Below are 16732 nucleotides of genomic sequence, written 5' to 3'. Positions count from 1 at the left end.
CTCGTGCCAGAATTCCGGCCCATCCTCGTGGTCAGCATTGGATTTTCTCGCCAGAGGCCCGCCGTCGCGGGAACTGGGAGCGAATCTTCCCCCACCCATGCATACCGAAATCGTAGGATCAGAGGATATTCGCTATTGACAATTGTCCATTTCCATTCGTGACTTCCCACGGCGAAGGAATCATCCTATTACAGTTCCGTTCCTGATCGCTTTAATGTTCAGTCAACTTTTTTCGCCTCACCTACTACCAACTGCTAACCTCATGCCGCGCAACTCGTTATCTAATCTTTTCTGCCTCGCCGACACTATTTTATATTGTGCCAAGTTGTGAACCGAGTCTTGTCCCGGTGTTACAGCTTTGTGCGAATTCCAAAAAGCAATGGTGTTGATTCGGGTGTGAAAATCTCCATGATCGGTAGTGTTTTCGTTTTTCGGACGCAGTGGCTTACCGGTGACATCTCAAATCGGTGGGTGTATCCTTAGACGCTCCAAATATGATCCAAACAGTCTGCTGGGACGCGAATAGTTAAGAAATGTTTTGTGCTCGTGGCAGGTGAGTCGGAAACGTGTTCCTCTACATGCACTCTTTATTTGTCGCCTAAATTCCTGCTCAATTTTGACGATTTTTACCCGTTCCATGCGCAGCGAATATATCTGACCTCAGCTCGACTGCGCACCTACGGAACGTGACAATTTTATACGACACGTGCCGTAGTTCGTTATAAGCAACTATTTTGTTTGACTAATGATAAAATTTTTCCCACTCCTCCTCATCATAGTGTGAGAAAATTTTTTGAGGTGTAACGCGTAGTGTATGGCCTCGGGAACGGGCAGCCGGCTCGAACACTGCACTCGCAAATTAGACTGATTAACTGCCGAGCGCTGCAACAAGGTTCAAAAAACGCTTGCGCACTACACGGCGAGCGCTGGCCGAGCTCCGCACGTTCAACCCTGCCTCAGCTGACCGACGCAATTAAATTCTTGTAACATGAGAACTGAAACTCCCGCTTACGCCTCTCGCTCCCCATATTGCGCAAGCTTGCGCGTTTAATGTGCGCGTCAAACTATTTCTCGAACGGCTTATGATTACTTGTTAGGTATGATTACAAAACAAACTATTTTCCAAGAGCAAGAATTTCCGTTCTCAGCTTCGATAGAACATCTTCCACGACGCTGGAATGTACTTTTCACCCTCAACCCTGCAGTGGATTCCACGACTGCATGGTCGCGTGGCCGCGGGTTGCGTCAGATTCAAACGAAACGCAACTCGGAGGACGAGAGCCAAGTCGGGTCAAGCCGAATGGTTAATGAGTGTGACTGAAAGCGTTGGCTGCGGTCGTCCAGGATTCTGTAACGTGAGATGGATTCGTGTTGCGTCACGGCAGCGGCTGCGGACTGACCGCAGGACGCAGGTTCGACTCTAACTGGGTTAGAGCAAAGAGTACCAATGCACTCGCTAGCCCGGTACTCGTCATGCTATGATAACGATCATTTATCCATATTGCAAGAAGATCTCTCCCACAGACCGAAGAAGAACCACGTGAGCTAAGGGATCCAAGCATCGTTGTCCAACAGACGTTATCGACAGCGGTGTACCTCCCCGTGGAGCAGGCTAGCTGTATTTCATAACATCCTACGGTAGTGATACCCCGTGTGGATCGGCACTCCAGCTGCGGGGTTACCGGACTCGAGGAGGCTCGAGCAACCCGCAGAAGACAACAAAAGTCCGGGGGAATAATAAAGGAGTATCGGATGTCGGGAGTGGTTGGTTAACGAGAAAAACTCACAGCAGCTCCCGCGGCACAAATTAGAGGCTGTAGAGGAAGTTTCGAGGCGAGGATGAGGCGAAGGTTGAGGACGCTGGGGGTACCAGCCCGTTTAGTCGGACACATCGTGGAACCTCGAGAAGCTGCTGGAGGAAGGAGAAGATGATGTAAACGCGGGAAAGAAGCGAGCGCCCCTCATGAAACTAAATCTACGACGTAATTACGCCGGGGACAAATTATAACTAGCTCATTACCGCTGCTGCTGCTGCTGCTTCGAGAATAGAACACGGTATCTAGGCTCTAGGCTTGGTGCGATCCTATCTGCCGAGGAACATTGGAATTTTAATAATATCCCCGGCTACCGCGACCCACGATCATCGTTTCGTCGGCGGACGTCAAGCTCGGAATTGTACATAGATACACCTACCCACGACACTTTTGATAGAGGAAAAATCCCGCGCGATCACTTAAAGTTTTGTTCGGAACAAACGATGGTCTTTGGTATACCGAAAATCGGCCACTTGCTCGAGGTTGCTTCCTTGAAACTCCCAGGCAAATGGAATTCCGTAATCTCCTCACGTCGCGTAATTTTTTTTTTTCACAATTTACTTTTATCGAAAAAGGAAAAATCATTGCGTTGAAACTATCAGGATCCAAGATACGGGATGCAACGTCGACCGTATACCCGTCTGGACTCCTCCTCGAGTTCTGGTGACATTATAGGTGGACATTTAACACCGTGTCCCCCCAAAACACTTAGCATATATGTATATCTCATGTTAAATTCATGCCGAGTCACGCGTCACGAGTTTATCCAATAACTCGTTTAAGAATTTACCTAAAGGAATAAAATAATTTCTTTCATATATATACGTACGTATGTATATAAATAGATATGCATACGATGTCATCGGACAGTTTGCAAATTGACCAACTTTTCATTTTGGTAATATAACACACCAGAGTCTCATTATTCAGAAAAAGCCGATGTGTTTCAGCGTACGAATTCATTTTCTTGAATTCTTGAATATTTCATCTTACCTGTTCGCATATAAAGTGGTCTTCTCGTGTATTTTTTTTATAATATACCATTTTCTTGCATTACACGGAAACAACAAGTTAATTGAGTCTCTTTTACGGACTGTTTCAGGTTACCACAGCTTGCCGTCTTAGCGAAGATTTTGTGCCTCCTGATGGTAAGTCACGATTGTTTTTATTCACTTTCATACCTCCTTCCGGAAGAAGGAAAAAATAAATTTCACACGTCACTTTGCAGCTCGTTTTCGAAACCTGGTTCTATCTTTTTTTGATCGATTTCCTCTTGACTCGCATCTTTCACTCGGTCTCGCTGTTTATGCCATACGTAAATTTACCTATCAGCTTTCTGTCCTTACAACGACAATTACGGTGTTCTGGGCGGATTCCGAGTCTTGGGACCTTCTCTAATTGATTTGCAGAAATAATAATTATCGCAAGAATACGCAGGTTTTACTCGAAATTGTTTTTCGAAATTGTTAAACCCAATAACGACGATCGCTTCGTTCTCGACGTTTTCCTAGTATAAGAATAGGTATGAACTAGGGTGACGGGGTCAGATAGCACAACGTGATAACAACATCGCGTCCTCTTTCGCTATTAAAACCAGACCCGTTAACTTCTTACCTCGTATTCTACGAATACCTGACATGGTGTATCTCTTCAAGTCGAAACGATCAAACGCACCATCTACACGCCGTCTCTATGCATCTATTTCACCAGCTCGGGGGTGGTCGTTATATCGGTTTGCCCAATGAAGAAGCAGTTTCTTTTTTCGATTTCCGAAACCGTCGGTATTTGAAATCGGAACGAGTACTTTCTATAAATTCATTTCCCTCGATCGTTGATTTTTCTTGCAGCTTAATTAGTTCCGTGTCGTAAAATGCGCCTCGTCGAACGTACCCGTGATAAGACCTCCTTGAAATTTGTAATATATACATATATATGGAATCGCGAGTGAAACGTGAATATAATTAAACTTATACAGAGAACGGCGATTTTGTATATAAGAGTGAAGCAATTGAATGTGCGGGCAACGATCATCGTCCTCGTGAAGTCGACAAGTAGTCATGTGTATTTTACATACGTGAAAAGGAGAGAAGGAAAGAGCAAGCTGCAGTTCTCGGTAGCAAAATATTAACCTCTTAACCGTCCGGGATTATAAAGTTTAGTATATAAGGAGCGGCTGGTTCCTCGTTTCTCGTTAGCATAATTTTCGCATCAGCCTCGTCGCTGATTCCGCAGATCTGTACTACGACTGCTACTGCTGCTGTGCTTGCACCGAGCTCAAACTGATTCCCCAGAGATTTTTCCCTTGATATTATTTTTCTCATACCCACGTGCCGGACAGCGAAAAATGGGTCGCTTGTGATACCTTTTTCACTACGCTTGTACGACCGACCTCCGACCGTACCGAAAAAATACATGAGCCCTTTATTCGGCCTCGGAGTGCAATTTGCATGATCTGCATATTGCGAGGTCCGAAAGGTCAGATGAACGGGATAGATAATCGTCCAAAATGGTTTGCGAAACTCGCCACTTTCCGCGATCCCGAGATCTTGAACTACTAGTGCAAGACGTGCGCTTTTATTCGAAACCGTAAATTCGTCAAGGAGCTGTGAAAATGTCATACTTGTCACGAAAAAAGAGACTCAAGAAGCTATGGAATGAAATGTGGGGAACCTTTGGAATTCCATACGACTTTTCGAGCCAAGGCAGTCTGTGTATTTCGAAACCACAAAGTATTCATTACACTGCATGTTTGTCAAAAGTCTCTCCGAGTCTTCTACAAATGTGTTCAGGTGAAACTCTTGACAAGCTCCGACGCCCCTTCACCTGAATCGGCTCTGGGGTTGAGGATCCAGCTTTGAATGACTAATTATGGGCTTTTTGTGTTTCCCAGGTGGTGATGTGCGGAGCGGTGCCGGCGATGGTGCGCTCCGTGAGTCTCTACTCGACCTGCAGCAGCGGAAATGTCACTGTCCAAGACCGCTCCGTCATGGCAGTAGGACGAACCGAAAGAAATTCAGCTTACCGTAAGTATATATCGATCATTTTCAAAATCCCCAACGTGACAAACATGCAGTCCGAGAGACCCGACGAATGAAATGAACTTGACGAAGTGGTCCAGCACGATATAAAGAAGCCCGTTTATAGGTCGGGCCTCCCCAAGTGCCTGAGTTATGGGGTCCGAGACGGGATGTGGTATCTCTACCCTCGTTTACGGTTATCTGGCGAGACCGCTACCAGGCCTTACTCGAAGATCATTGGTATTCCAAAATTTATGAACTAATAACCGGGCGTTATCTCGTTCGTGAGATTCTTCCCTGATGCCGAGGTGCGTTCGCGTTAGTCGTGAGTTACGATGTCAATACATGGAAATTGTTTTCGACCAGACTGCGCTACGTTACGTTTATCCCAATATTACTGATAACTCCAAGCCCGCCTTATTCAGACCACAATTTATACGGCCGGCACTTTCATACCGCCTTCTAGCTCTCGTCCGTTAAAAGCCAGACGCAAAGTATTTCAGCAGACTCCCATATCCGTTTCAATGCCACAGTACGTAGTAGACATATTATATTATTCTCAGCTGGTGTAAATCAATGAAGATTACACACATACCGTTGGCGCTTGGGATATGTTCACTGTATCAAGTGATCTTAGCTCTCCAGGGCTGCTGTCCAACTCTGGCTCTTTCTTCATGTTGAAAATCAGGCGCCCAATTTGCGGATAAAAGTGAAAATACTCAAATACAATTTGTCAGGCAGCGAAAAAAGGATGTAGCATCAAATTTGTGATGAGTTTTTGGAAGGCTGGAAGTTCCATTAGTCAGAATTCTGGTCCTCCCGTTCGTGCCCTTGCATATTTTTGATCATATGAGCGGCACCAATTAGTGGGAGGAAGACTCTTACGCTATGCTGCGTTAAATTGGGGTGCGGACCCTCCGCGGGTATTTTTGCAGTGGTCCCCTTTTGCCCGGAAATTCGTTGATATTTTTCCAAGTACAGCAGCTCATGTGTACCCGTTAAAAATGATTACACCACGACGCGAAGTGGAATTTATTATTTATGCATAACGTGCACTGTTCCTCTTCCCCTCTCTCTTACCTTGCCACGACGAAGAGTCAAGGCGGGCAGATGGGGTCTGGGTAAGAGAAAAGAAGAGTGCCGAATAGTGCCGCGGAAGATTAGAGGCCGTCAAATGAATTAAAAGCCAATTTTAATCAAGACCGGCACCGCTGCGCGCCTTTTAGACCCGATTACTGTCGGTAATAACGGGTGCGGAGACTCAGGCGTGATAGGCTATTGGATATGACTGTGAGAGAGAGAGAGAGAGACGAACCTCGTATATCAGTGGCCCCGTTCAAGTTGGCTACAAAGTAAGTACCACCGACCATGTATCCAATATCGATATACCGCTACACGATCAATGAGAAAACTCGACTTCAGTCGCGCGAAGTGCCGACACGCGATCAGTTCACAGCTCGAGGAATTATTCTTCATACCTGCTCAGTTTGAGTTTAGTTTAAGAAATTCAATAAGCAAAAAAATTAAAAATATTGACGAGAACTACGAAAATACGCTGACTGCCTTCTTCTTTTTTTTTTTACGATTTTGTTTGTCAATCCTGAGACGAGACACTTTTTCTTGGATAATTAGAAGCGAGTGATGAGACGATGCCAGTTGAGAACCCTCAGTTCAAAGAGCGTCGGCGTTATATGAAAGGTATAATATACGTAAGCGAGAGATGTTGCTCTTGTTGTAACCCGCGCTAACCTGACCCTATGATTAACACCTAAATGCATGATTGGCCCGGGCGTTCTGTTCAGTCTATTGGTAGTCGGTTAGTTCGTGGTCGAAGGAACAGTGAGACTGATGTTGAGTAGCGTCGGGATGAAGTGAAGAAGAATGAGAAGCAGGCGAGAATGAGGAAAAAAGCTGGAGCCCGTGCCCGTACGTAGGTATGTACGTAGGTTGAAAAGTTATACCTCCGTATCTCTTTCTCGAGATCATCCCATCGTCGTGACGTGGCGGGGACAGGTGAAGCCTAGTTTACAGCATGACGGGATAATCACAGCCTGTAACGAGAATAATTAAATTCCAAGTGGTATACGATAAAATGCCAACTTCCTCCTCCTTCTCTGCTGATCATCATCATCACCATCATCATCATCATCATCAACCTTGTCGTCCTAAGGTGAGAGTTTCTAAATATTTGGTGACGCCTCTAAAATTGTACGGTGTAATAAAACGGATCCGGACCCGAACGCCTCACTGCTCCTCATTTATCTGGATCCCCTGATCTGGAAGCCCTCCGATGATCTTCAGCGATGCGCATTCATCAGACTGGTCAACAGCCCCTAGCCACCAAAGCGGTAGCTCTTTTCTCCCGCGTCAATAGCAGCTGCGGCTGATTCTCTTCTCAAGACTATTCCTCACCCCCGATCATGGCCGGCTTCACTTCCATCTCTTAATAATGTGGGGGACAGTCGTGGGTTGAGGTGCAGGACAGACGAATGAGGCGCTCAAGTGCTCGGCGGGTAATGGAGCAGGCCACCGACTCCAGGGGCATAATGAAGACGCGAGCATCGTCGCCCTACAACCAATTAGTGGTGCCATTACTCCGTGGCAGATGACCATCTACCTCGGGAGGTCACAGTTAATTATCACACACCGCGTTCACCTTGCTATAGACGCGGCTCAAACTCCAAACGCCTAACTCCTCCGCCGCCGCCTGCAGTCAACCAGTGTCCATGACTGTAACTAGTCGACAGGCTGGTCATATGCGCACGCACCCTGTAATATATCACGGAACATGCATTTTCGAGCAGGTAGATAACACTCTCCTAGTCATGAAAATACCTCCTGATTAGCATAGTAACACCGTTGTGGTTGAAGACGGAGGTAGATCCGCCACCAGTTACTGCTGACGCTGCACGAATGTCTTACGCATTTTTCCGATCTGCCCCAACACCCCGATCAGGGTAAAGTATCAGGACAAAGCAAGACCTGGTCCAGTAAATCCGTCAAGAACCAATGAAGTGGACTGAAGTCACTAGTCGGACGGTAAACAAACATATAGCTGCGAAGGTCTGCAAAAATCATTTATCACGTTGATCGACTTGTATTGAATTCAGAACTACCCAGGATCCGAATGCTGAGTAATAATACTTGCGTGGAATAACGTTGGCTTGGAAGGGTACCGAGTGAAAACTTGGCTTATCAAAACCGTAGCATGTTTTTCTCCGGAAATTGATTTGATAATCAATCGGGAAGTGATCGGAATCTCTTATCGTCGTCTCGTAACTAGCGCCGATAGTATAATCACAATATTTTTTATACTCTCAGGGACAAATTCCACACATTACTGTACAGGCGGTGGTGTTCTGTTGGTGCAGCCAAAGGAGGATGCGTGCATGTACCGGGGCAAAAGTTGTGCTTGAATGCAGGCCGGGGGACGGCGTCGCGTGTCTGGCAACTTCCCAGACGGAGCGAGGAATCGTATAACTGATATTGTGCATGTACGTTACGCACTTTACGGGTTTTTGTGCACCAATACATGCGCGATTACTGGGCGTTATCGGCCGACGACGTCGACCAACTACTGCTCCACTGTTATATACCCTGGTACAGATAGGTCTGACGCGGTCTCGGGGACCATCGGCACCTCTCGATCGGGGAATGGAGAACGGGGAGCAACCAGAGTCCGTCTGCACTCGGACCGCACTGACACAGTGAATAATAATCGTGGAATGCGACCATGCTTCTAGTATCTCGATTCACAATATGGCGAGCTGCTGGCCTACTATGACGCATTTTGCGGTTGTCAATTTTTCACTCAAGCGAGAAATAGAGAGTGAAATGTATTTTCAGAATTATTCTCGACGTTCGTTTTATTTATCACGTAATACACACATTACGTACACTTGTCTTTTCCTAAGTCTACAACGTGTAATGGAATGTGGCATCGTCGGTTACGTGACACATGTGTCGTTCGTTTCATTCTGCACGATTGTGATGGAAAAATTTATATTTACATTTATATATAACGCGGATGATTCACAGCAATTGAGTTTCTTCGCCTAACACGTGGCGATGTCTGGTTTGTCCCTGTATCGCTTTATTAGACACATTTTTCTGACAGCTCCGTTCTCATCCAGATGACAAGCGCGCGGGAATTCCATTCTTATTCTCCGTAATTTTTCGGTATTTTCGGATCATATGTATATTCAAAACGTTGGCAATTCTGCCTAGCGTTGAATTCTGATCGAGGTTTTCAAAATCGGAATATGTTGAAAAGTTTTGTTCCGAACTTGAAAAGCGCTATCGATTTCGAGAACGAAAGAACCAATCGGATTCCGGGTATACCTAATTTGTCTTTGTTCTGCCTCGTCAGGTTGTCAGTCATTAGAAACCGTTGGGGTCTTGGCGGGTCAGAAATACCGGGATAGTTGATCTCCGTCGTTTAGCAGCGAATGACACTACGTGGAATAAATCATCCAGCTCGGCCTGCCCAGAGACGTTCGAGCCTGCTTTTACGCATGCATATATGTATGGAGGTTAAAATCTAGCAGCTATGGTCGCGGCATTCTCTGATATTAACGTAATTAGCTGAATTGATATAACTTGGCGTCGAGGTCTTCCGGGGCAGAGTTTAGGTCTCGTCTACCGGGGTCAAGCGTCGGGGTCTGCCAAGTTAATTACGATCGGTTGACGGATGGGGTACCTGTCTGCCCTGCGCAGTGGATGACAGGGTTCGATCGCATGCGTGCCGAGGTTTGTAATCTCAATGGATCTGAACAATGGCTTCGATATTCAAATCGGCGTCCTTATCTGGACCATTTAAATACCTAGTAGGTGGCATGGGTAAGGAATTCCCCCCTCTCGGTCTGTCCTTTGATAGGATCTCCGCCCCTCGAGGAGGAACGGCGAGTCCTTGGCGACGCTTCGAGCCGCCGCTCGTCACCTCTGCGGCATCTTAATGGCCGCTTAATCCCAATTAGGAGATGGCAATTGCCTTTTTCCCCGATCAAAGATCTCGCATCTCTTCGTCGCCCCCCTGATCCACCTTCGCCGCCTCATCCTTATCCCGTCTATTGTCTCTTCGTAGTTTATTTTGCCACGCGCATTGAACAGGGATCAAGGAGGCTGAGTAGGTACGCCATCCGAAACCGACTCGATTTTTGGTGTAAAATATAGACGTGGCGCATTGCCTATCCGACGGATATGGGAAACTAAGTTGGTGAGAAAATTGACGCGATAGTGGCTTGGGGAGGCAGAAAAGGGGACGCTCGACGTGTACCCGAGATAACTCCCTATCTAAATTTATTTATCACCGACTTATGGAAACACAACTGATCCGAGTTAATCAGATACCTATCCTAGCCCCAGGCAGCGGACGATGACCCGTCCGAATCGATTCGGGATACTCGCTCCGGTACTCGACAAAAGTGACAAGGTACCCTGTCCGAAAGGAGGAGAATTGTTCACAATTGACACGCTATCTGTTCATTGGCGTGGATAAGCTCGGAATTCTCTCATAGTCGAACTTGTATTCAGCGAATGGAGGTCTTGTCTCGTTAGTTTGAGCACAACACGCGCGTGTGCTCATAATCGGCACAACTGTAACGTGAAAACGCGATTCCCATCGGCGAGGAGGTCTGCAGGGACGGGAAAAATAACCGGAGTCAGAACCGACCTAGGGTGGCCGCTCTCCCGTTCCGGGTGGCTCGTTAAAGTGAAGTGGTCCTCGGGCTCAGAGGGAGAGCCTGCTCTTCTGGGACCGAAATCAAGAATGTCCCCGAACCGCGTCGTAAACCCCGCAACGGGAGGTCTTAATCCGAAGCCGAGCCGAGGACCGCACCAATTAATCGCCACGCGTTCATTAATTAATTAAATCTCGAATCGCGATCGAGGGCCTGTTCTCCTCGCTCGTACCTCGGCTGCTCGCAACAACGTCGAGACTCGGCGACGCCGCGACGTGACGATTCGTCATTCGGCTGGGAGAAACAAGAGGTGGTCCCTGCAGTCCCGCCTCGTTCGGAGCGAAAGGCGAGTCACCTGCAGCCGGGTATCGCTCAGCGACGTTTAGTTTTACTATCGCCGACCATCGTCAGGAACGGTCGTCACCCCATCTGGTCGTTTATAGCTAGAGGCGGGCACTCGTGAGGGCCTGTCGCAATCCAATCAACGGTTCGGTTGACGATTTGTGTGGGCGAAGAGCTCTGACGGTCCACCAAACATTCAGAATGATCTCGCAGACGGTGAGGACTGCAACCGTTCACCGGTACCTCCCAATATCTCGCTCCTCGAGGAAGCTCCGTTTCCTACGTCTCTCAGGCTACTGCTGCTGCTGCCCATGGTTTCCGATGTAAGAGCACCTTTTACCGACCCCTTCAGGATGCAGCCGTGGCTCCTCCGTTATTCCGAGAAGGCTTACCTCCTCCCGGAACTTTATGGCGGGAGGAGTGTTTTACCTACGTCGGTGATGCCGGACCGGCGAGAAACGGCCGAGAAAGAGTCTGCAGCTCGCTTGATGTGCTAATGAAGGAGAATGAAGATGAGCCAAGAGAAACCATGGAGACACAGACGAACTCTGTGTGCCTCGCCACTTAGCGGATGCCGTTGGACCCCGGTCGACCTCCGGTGCATCGTTTGTCGCCGCGTTACGAAATACCTTCAATACCGTTTCCTCCGGCCCGCTGCAGTCGTTTCTTCCTCGGTATTTCAACCGTTTCCATCATTGATCGGCTCTCTCAATTTCTCACCCTCGGTTCGTACATTCTCGGAAGCGTACGGGCCGTTGGAAACCCTTTCAACCTCTGCCACCTGCGTAATTCTTATCCTTCCGTCTTATTTCTGATTACAGAAAAGCTAACGACAAAGTCCGACGACTTCAGCGGGAAGCTGTACATCTTTGCAGAGGAAAGCGAGCGATATATATGTTTCAACAAACGATGGAAGCTAGTAGGCTTGGTGAGTATTCGCTACGTGAGTAATAAGAGCGAGGGGATGAACGAAGAACGTTAAGAGGACCGGGCATGAAGCCAAGCGTGGTAAAGAGATCCTGAATTATTTCCTAAACGCGTCTTCACACCCGAGTCCTTCACCCGTTCGATATCGAAGGTGAGAATGACCGATACCGGGTCCCCTTTTCAGCCAAGAAAACGAAAAGGACCGATGTGCCAGTTCTACGAGGAGGACAACGGTTCGTACCTGAGGTACAGAAGCGCGGTGGACAAGACTCACTACCTGGGTTTCAACAAGCGGGGAATGCCGCTGAAGGACGCCCAGGGACGGGACCAGTGTTTAAACTTCATAAAGTACAACCCGCTCTTCAACATCAATCAGCACAACATAATGGTAGGCGGTAATTTTGGCGGCGAGTTGAGGAAACCGGTGATGCACAGGACGCCTAAAAAGTACCAATCTGGGCACCACCACCATCGGCACAATCGCGGCAAGATGCACGAGCAGCCGTTACTTCGGAGACGACTCGCGGGTAGAATTCGCGAGGCCAAGAAGTACTGAGCTACCGAAGACTGTCGCCCGACTCCTACCGTTTTTATTTTTTTTTCAACGGAGGTTTTCGAGCCATAGAGACACTTTACGTCGTACGCGTGGGGGGACAAAATTCCCCCTCTTCCCCCCCTCCCCCCGTGTGTGCCCCCCCCTCCCGCCCCCGCCCCTTTAAAAATGCCGCGTCGTGCTATAATGTCGTGTCGCTGCCAAGTAAGTAAAAAAAAAAAAAAGTTGTAGTAGCTGTGTTCAGCGCGCGCGCGCTCTTACAGATCAGACGACTGACTGATATATTTATATATACATACATATAGATATATTGTCATTTCTTTCTTTCCTTCTTATTGTTTTTTTTTTCCTTCTTCATTTGAGTATTTTTTCACGTTTCAACGTGTTGTTTTTTTTTTCGAATAATTTTTTTTGATTATTGTTGTTATTATTATTATTATTATCATTATTATTATTATTATTATTTCTTCTTTCGTAACTCGTTTTCTAAATCCCATATATAGCTGTACTGTTCCAAGCTGCAGTGTGCTACATTCGCGTTCTATAGATGTAATAATATATATATATATACATATATCGTCGTCTTAGACCGCGTGCCAGCGTGCGTAATGTAAACGCGCTTGAAAGAAAATTGGAAATAAAATTATTATTGTAATAATTGATTGTGAAACGAGAAGGATAGGAGAAAAAAAAAATTATGCCATAATAATATGAATGATTACCCTAACGACGGTTTCGATTACCGTACGATGATCAGGATATATGATTATGGCTTACGACGGTATGAATCGTTACGATTGGTCTCCCGCCGCACGGAATCGAAATTCAGTTTTTACCTGAAATCCTGCTGATTGTAAGATGAGAATTTGTGACTCAGGATCGAGAGGAAGTGTGTAAGACCGAAACCCTGGAGAATATATTTAACTTTTGTCAATTCTTTATTCTTTTGTTTATTTTTTTGGTTTATTCTTGTTTTTCGACTATATATATATATATCGAGCTTTGATACGACGTCGCTGATATAGTCGTCAGTGACAGGAAAATGAGTATTAAGTAATAACGATGAACTAAAAAGAAAAAAAGAAAAAAAGAATACATTGAAATGAATTCAAAATCGAAAAACGAGACAAGAAGGAGAGTATAAACGCGAAATTGAAAAAACGAAAAAGATTAGGTACACTTAGGATAAATACGAAACGAGAATATTTGTATGACGATGGTGAATGCCGTGTTTGTTGTTACGTTGTGTCAGATGCAAAAGTGCGTGTAAAATATTATTATTACATATATTATATTACATTATTATAACGATAATGAATTTAATTGTTAGGATGCTGCTGCAGACTGTATTACTAGGTTATAGGTACGTTATGTAATATTGTGACGCGGTGGCGACTCGAGGAATGAATCCCCCCCCCTCATCCCTAACTCTACTTCTCATCCCATCACCACTTAGTTTCCATCCAATCGAAACCAGTGTGTCTCTTTTCTTCATTCATTCGCTGGTGTTACAACGTACCGCGATGAATCTTTGCAGCAAACTTTCGATCGGGTGGTTACGAATTGAATTTTAAAATTCTTGTTAAATTCATCGCGGTTTTAACGAGAGCTCCAGAAAATAGAAATATAACAAACGGATAAAAGTAAAAGCTAGAAGTGGAGAATATAACGAACGACACCGTACGCCAATTTCCCTCTTCATCTCGTGTCATTTCATTTTCTTTATTTCCTTTTTTTTTTTCTCAAGTCTTGTACAATGTTTCACGTAGTCGTCGCGCAAGGAGAATTCTTGCACCGTATACACAAAACGCTCCCCTAGGTAGTTTATTTATTGAAATCATGTTTAGTTCTTAACCTGACAGGTACGATGAGCCTCATTTCCTCCCTCCCGCCTGCTATCTCTCTCTCTCTCTCTCTCTCTCCATCTACTCATCCTCGTAACGACGTTGTATATGTATAAAAGTGAAAAGGGCTGCTCTCTTGATGTCTATATCCCCCTTGCCGCCCACTTTTCTCTTCGCGCTCTCGCTCTCTCTCTCTCTCTCACTATAGATATATCTCTTCATCATCCTCTACTTTATCCCGTCCTCCACATTTCATAATCATATAGACGTTATTATGTAAATTTATATACCCCGGTGACCCCCGCACGGCATCTGTATGACGTTCAGTTTCTTGTTTTCTTTTATATATATATAAAAAAAGTAATTCATTGCAAGATATAATGCGTATTTGTAACGATAAGGTCCGTTCACCGTCATCCAAAAATCATACACATTCATTGAGGATAGAAGAAAAAAATCCGAAACAAAACTACGAACGGAAAACTATCCGTTATTAGTTATTCTCACGAACATTATTCAACTTCATTTTTTATCTTCATTCCGTTTTTTTTCTTCTATTTCTTCGTTTGAATCTGAGAATACTCAATAATAATAAATAATAACAAATTCATGCCTATAATTATTATATCGTGAATCGTTGAAAGTATTTAAAAGTGCGTCGAGGGCCATGGGACACGAGGTGTTTGTATGAATATTACGGAGAGAATGATAAATAAAAATTAAAAATAGAAAAACGAATCCATGCATATGGCGGAGCGTAGAAAACACCGTGCTAGAATCAGTGACACTTTGATTGCCCTCTCTCTCTCTCTCCCTCTCTCTCTTTATCTCTTTCTTTTTACTGTAACAACAAAGATCGTCGTGTTAGAGTCGGGCTTTACAAAAGAAAAATAGCGTACTGCACGTTAAAAATACAGAGCAGTAATCGAAAACAGAGGGAGAGAAAGAAACGTGTTCAAATTTCAACGTCACCGGTTTCAGCACGCTCGAGCAAGCTGAGCTATATACGTATAATATATACACACACACACACACATATAGTATATATATATTATATATGTACATACATATGTGTTAATGTCGCGCTAGAAGTGCAGCTGACCACAATGTGAAAAAAAACATGAAAAAAAAAAAAATGAAAAAAAAAACCTAAACTCGACGCTTATAATTTAATGAATTTAAAAAATAACAGACAACTAATATAACGTGTAATGTATTATGTATTGTAATAATGGTATTGTAACGCCAACCTCCCTTTAAAATTAACCCCAAATCGTTTGTATATGTATGCATAATCTCACACTCACCAAGTAGACTTTGTAAGGTCGGGTCTTCGGAGTTTTGCGGTCGGGCTTCTTTTTCGGGGCCATCGTTGCTTTCTACATCTCGGATTCTCAGGTAATTTTGTTTACTTCCGGATTTGTCTGAAATTGCACACAAAAGTCTTGGTAGTCGCCCTTTCTTATATTTTAAAGATAATCAAGTCATAAGAATATCTCTTGACGTATAGACAGAGAGAGAGAGAGAGAGAGAGAGAGAGAGAGTAAAAGGAAGAGATAACAGCTCATTTTATACCCGGGAAAGAAGAGAACCGCAAGCCGACGACTCGGACGTTAGAAAATCCATCATCTAGTTTTTTTATTATTATTTTTTTTTTTTTGAAGTTTTTTTTTTTTAATTATTTTTTTTTACTTTCAAATTTTCTTCTTAAATTAAATAAAGGTAAATTTATATCATTTTTTTATACGTTCGTCACGATGAATCAGCGAATTTCGATAACGAAATAATACTAATAATAAAAGGATAAAAAAAAAGAACCTATGAATCTGACTGCATTAGATAGATAGTACCTATACCTTATAATGAGAATGAGAAAAAAAAAATTGAGGAGCAAAAAAGCAACAAAAAAAAAAAAGGTAAAAGTAAATTGAAATTGAAATATTATACGAAAGATGTGTATTGTAAGATATTTAAATACCGACGTGGGGCACACTATCGATAACAAAGTAATAACTTATTCGCGTTGTACATTATCCAATATATTATATACGGAGATTGAGTCATGAATAAATAGCGGCGCGATTGCTCGTCGAAGTCGTACTGCGTGCGGGTCGTGTGTAATTATGGGTAAAGTTTTTATTTTTTCAAACTTTTGCTTCAACGTGATTCAATTTTTATTCGAAAACGTACGATGCATTTAAACGGCGGTTACGGATCCGTGGAATCAAAAAAGTTGGAGCCGAATTTAGCGCATTTTATATTTATAAATTTATAATACAAGAAAGAGACGTATGATGCAAACGAGCAACGCGCCAAACGATAAACGGGAGGGAACGCGATGCGGTTCGATTTGGGCAAGAATCACTCGACAGCGGAGGAATTGCAGGATGAAAATGCGAGTAACGCGATAATCGAGGTACGCGGACCGTTTCGTTGTTGAAAAATTCAGACTTTTGCCGAAATTAATCACACGTACGAATCGGCGCGATTCCTCTCGGTGCTAGCAATAACGATAATAATATAACATTCCAACACGAATCGCGATGCGCCTGCGTGT

General features: G+C 44.6%; 1 protein-coding gene and 1 long non-coding RNA gene across 6 annotated transcripts in view; one reads left to right on the top strand and one right to left on the bottom strand.

Moving 5' to 3' along the window:
- LOC124184674 (fibroblast growth factor 17-like) overlaps positions 1-12630 on the top strand; it is a 98443-nt gene extending 85813 nt beyond the window's left edge. For 2 of the 4 annotated variants that reach the window (XM_046574656.1, XM_046574655.1), the window contains 4 exons: positions 2917-2962; positions 4705-4837; positions 11673-11779; positions 11963-12629. In XM_046574656.1, the coding sequence (XP_046430612.1) occupies positions 2917-2962; positions 4705-4837; positions 11673-11779; positions 11963-12334 (658 nt within the window). In that variant the 3' untranslated portion in view covers positions 12335-12629. Of the gene's footprint in view, positions 1-496; positions 554-2916; positions 2963-4704; positions 4838-11672; positions 11780-11962 lie in introns of those variants that run through there. The other 2 variants (XM_046574657.1, XM_046574658.1) reach the window with 2 other exon arrangements.
- Positions 1-16732, bottom strand: part of LOC124184675 — a 79797-nt gene that overhangs the window by 43148 nt on the left and 19917 nt on the right. For both annotated transcript variants that reach the window (XR_006871238.1, XR_006871237.1), the window contains exon 2: positions 15483-15599. This is a non-coding gene — a long non-coding RNA (uncharacterized LOC124184675). The remainder of the gene's footprint in view (positions 1-15482; positions 15600-16732) is intronic.

This window comes from Neodiprion fabricii, chromosome 6 (assembly GCF_021155785.1).
Source record: "Neodiprion fabricii isolate iyNeoFabr1 chromosome 6, iyNeoFabr1.1, whole genome shotgun sequence".
Classification (NCBI taxonomy): Eukaryota; Metazoa; Arthropoda; class Insecta; order Hymenoptera; family Diprionidae; genus Neodiprion; species Neodiprion fabricii.
The sequence above is the reverse complement of the archived record's forward strand: the minus strand, read 5'-3'. Positions and strand labels throughout refer to the sequence as shown.